The sequence below is a fragment of the Galeopterus variegatus genome, unplaced genomic scaffold (assembly GCF_000696425.1).
Source record: "Galeopterus variegatus unplaced genomic scaffold, G_variegatus-3.0.2 Scaffold49772, whole genome shotgun sequence".
Classification (NCBI taxonomy): Eukaryota; Metazoa; Chordata; class Mammalia; order Dermoptera; family Cynocephalidae; genus Galeopterus; species Galeopterus variegatus.
In genome coordinates this window covers 1-3,660 of record NW_007775883.1, presented here as the reverse complement: position 1 = coordinate 3,660, position 3,660 = coordinate 1, and the positions used below count along the sequence as shown (strand labels likewise).

At 49.5% G+C, this 3,660-nt stretch overlaps 1 protein-coding gene across 1 annotated transcript; it reads right to left on the bottom strand.

Annotated features, from left to right (window-relative positions):
• Positions 1 to 2,203: 2,203 nt before the first annotated feature.
• On the bottom strand, positions 2,204 to 3,080 carry LOC103584313 (unconventional myosin-If-like; the record flags this gene model as incomplete). Its single annotated transcript, XM_008565372.1, has 3 exons — positions 2,204 to 2,348; positions 2,435 to 2,578; positions 2,974 to 3,080. Coding segments are annotated over 3 exons (396 nt in total), but the record flags the coding sequence as incomplete, so codon positions are not given.
• Between the last annotated feature and the right edge of the window lie 580 nt (positions 3,081 to 3,660).

The window sequence follows — 3,660 nt, the reverse complement described above, 5'->3', positions numbered from 1 at the left end:
CTAATTTAATTCCTTGATAAATTTTTTATATAGCACAGTTGAACCATTTCTACATTTTTTTGGTGACAGGCTGGTACAAGGATTGGACCCTGAACCTTGATGTTATCAGCAGCACAATCTAACCAATTGAGCTAACCGGCTAATTTAATTCCTTGATAAATTTTTTATATAGCACAGTTGAACCATTTCTACATTTTTTTTGTGACAGGCTGGTACAAGGATTGGACCCTGAACCTTGATGTTATCAGCAGCACAATCTAACCAACTGAGCTAACCAGCTAGCCCCTTGTTTCCATTTTTTAATTTTTATTTTACTAAAATTATTTTCATCAGGATCTGTTTTTATCCCTATGTAAATATTCAGTCTTTTTTTTTTGTCCTTGTAAAATTTTACCACCAAGCTTCTGCCATTGTAAATTTCATTATTCTGCCCAGTCCATCTTCCCCAAATTAAAATCTGCAGACTTTTTTGTCAAAATTTAATTTTACCTTATGTAGTCTTTGCCAGTACTAGTTTTTTGGGGGGATTTTTTGGGAGCTGGCCAGTATGGGGATCCAAACCCTTGACCTTGGTGTTATAACACTGCACTCCAACCAGCTGAGCCAGCCTGTCTATTTCAGAGTCACATTTTGCAATCTGCAAGTAACTACCCAAATGGGATTCTCTCTTTCTCTTTTGTTCTCGCCTTTTTCTTTTCCTCCCTCTCTCCTTTATTTTCTTCTCTGTTACAAATTAAATAGTCCCAGGTACAGTTTTAGCCATGAACAATTTTGGTCTGTGATAAGTTTCAGTAATAATATCTACTTTGAATGTGATTCCATACTGTTTTTATTTCTTGGAACAAAGTGCATCTGTGGGGAAAAGATCTAGGAGGTAGGAGCAGACAAATTTGGTAGGTGCTGACCTCCCAAAACAGACCGTTTTTGTAGCTACGAAATCTCTAGAGTCACCCTCCAACTGTGTGATATTTTTGGTTTGGTGAGAGAATAGTTACTCTTAAGTTACGGTAATATAAAGGGAAGCATCTCAACAATCTTCTGGATGACTTCATAAAGTCTCTCACGTGCTAATAGTGCAGGTGCTATGGTTATGCAGGTGACAGACCCTTGGCTGGCCCTGATCCTGGCCTCCACCACTGCACATCTTTTCCAGGTATATCTGCTTGTCCCAAGCTGCGGGAACCTAGGGTTCAAGACAGGGTCTCCCCATTTGCTTTCCTGTCCTCTGTTAGAATTAGGCCATCACCAAGGTCAAGGCCAGCTGCTCCCTCAAAGTTTTACTGGCCAGCTGCAATCAATCAATCAATCAATCAATCAATAAAAATAAAGAAGCGGGCAAGCCCTTAGGGGATTCCCTGTCCTAGTTAGTTTTTTGGTTCTTGTTCTTGTTGCTTTGTTTTTTTCCCTGAAAGCAGAGACAGCACAAAGACAGTGGGCTCCCAGCCTTTTGATAAAAGACTAAGAGCAGACGAGACCGCCCCGGGGGGATTATTTATACAAGAGGATGTAGGCGGAGGTTTGTTTTTGATACATCAGGGCCTGAGGCAGGTCTTAAAATAAGAAAATTTCCACTTTGACATTAGTCTCAGGCCCAGGAGCTCAATGTGCTCATAAATGAAGGAATGAAGGAGGGAAAAAGGAAAGAAGGAAATGAAGATGGAAGAAAGAGGTGGGAGGAAGGAAGGGGGAAGGAAAAGGGAAGAAAAGACCCTTCTGGATAAGCTGTGGTCCCTCATCCCTTCCAGGGGACTTGTCCCCACAGGCGGCCACGTGTTCCTCCTCCTGCCTTCCTGGCCACCAAGAGCTGTCCGGCTGATGTAGTTTTTTCTGAGCACCTACTATGTGCCAGGCACTGAGCTTCCTGTTTTGTCTAATCCTTACCGCAGTCCTGCAGGGTGGCTCTCGCTTCCCACATGGGGAAACTGAGGCTCAGAGGGGTGAGGAAACCCAGCCAATGTCACAGGGTGGCCTGAAGGACCGGAGGTCACGCGGGTTGGTCTCTATCGCTCTGTCTTTCAATCTCTGTCTCTCTCATTTCTCTTTTTCTTTTTACTTTCTCTCTCTCCTCCCTCTGTCTGTTTCTCTTCCCCCCTCCGTCCACCTGTCTGTTTCTGTCTGTCTGTCTGTCTCTGTCCCTCTCTCCCCTCTCTCTCTGACTCTCTGTGTCTTTGTTTCTGTCTGTCTGTCACACACACACACTCACCGACTCCGGGTTCTTGACGAAGACCTTGGTGCTCCCCATCTGGTACTGGTCGGGCTCCATGTTGACCGCCCGAAGCAGGTGCTGGACCCCCTGACGTTCGTCCCCACGCCACCGTGGCCACGTCTCGGGGGTCAGAATGGCATACCTGGAGGCAGAGGGCCAGGGTGTGGGAGGGTTTGGCGCAGACAGGGCCGGCTGGTCATTCTGATGGGGGCGGTTAGGGCGCCTCACCTCTGCAAGAACTTGGGGAACTGGCGGCGGTAGGCGAAGCCTGCCCTGCGTACCCTGATGTTCTCCTTCAGGCCCAGGTATTCCACCTGGTGCTTGACCCTGTTGGGGAAAGCAGCCTGAGTCCCCTGCAGGGACGGGGTGCTGCTGGGAGGGGGTTGGAAAGGGCAGACCTGGGGCCTGGAGGATCTGGATTCATGCTGGGGCAAGTCAGTTTGGGGGTGATTTCTGAGGTCTTGGGGGGGCTTCAGGGGTCAGCTTGGGAATCAGTTCTGTGGGGTTGGGCCTTGGGGGAGGAGTCTATGTTTGTCCTGGTAGTCAGTTCTGGGGTCAGTTCTGGGGATAGGGTGTGAGGAATTGGGGGGACTGTGCTAATCCCTGGGTCATCCTGTGGGTCAGTGTGGGGTCATGCTGGGGGTTCGGGGATCTTGGTCAGTTCTAGGTGTAACTGTTGGACGCTGAGGGGTTTTGTGGTGGTTCCAGGAGTCAGCCTGGGTTAGTGCTGGGCTGGGTCCAGGAGCAGGGGGTCAGTCTGGGGTCACCTGCTCTCCTCCCAGTCTCGGGGCTTCTTGGTCTCATTGGGTTTGATGCAGCGGATGTAGTGGGGTGTGCATCTCTTCAGCGTGGCCACCAGGTCATTGGCTTGTTTCTGAGGTGGAGGAGAAGGTGGGGTTGAGGGGCGGGACATAGATGAGACCCTCTGGCTCCTCCCTTCTCCCCTCCCTGGATACAGAGACACACTGGGGGTGGGGGATGGGAGCTGGTTCCAGCTGAACCACAGGGCCAGGTGTCCTGGTCTGTGCACATGGACATTAGCACCCACCACGTGGGACTGATATTGTGTGTCTCCCCGACCCTTGTCCCCTAGACTAGGACCTCTCATGTCTGCCACGCTCATCGCTTAGCTTGGCACATAGTAAGTGCTCAGTAAATGTTCATTGACTGAGTAACAGAGCACTCAGGAGAACATGTTGCTCAGAACATTCCTGCCTGTTCTTCGCGGTGGATGGGTATTTTGGAAGTAGAGCATCACGTGTGTGCCTGAGAGGTCAGCCTTGGGAGCACTCAGGAGAACATGTTGCTCAGAACATTCCTGCCTGTTCTTCGCGGTGGATGGGTATTTCGGAAGTAGAGCATCACGTGTGTGCCTGAGAGGTCAGCCTTGGGCTGTGCATTTTAGTTGCTCAGGGGAAAAGCGGGGGACCAGAAAGGAAATTTCTCCAGGTGGG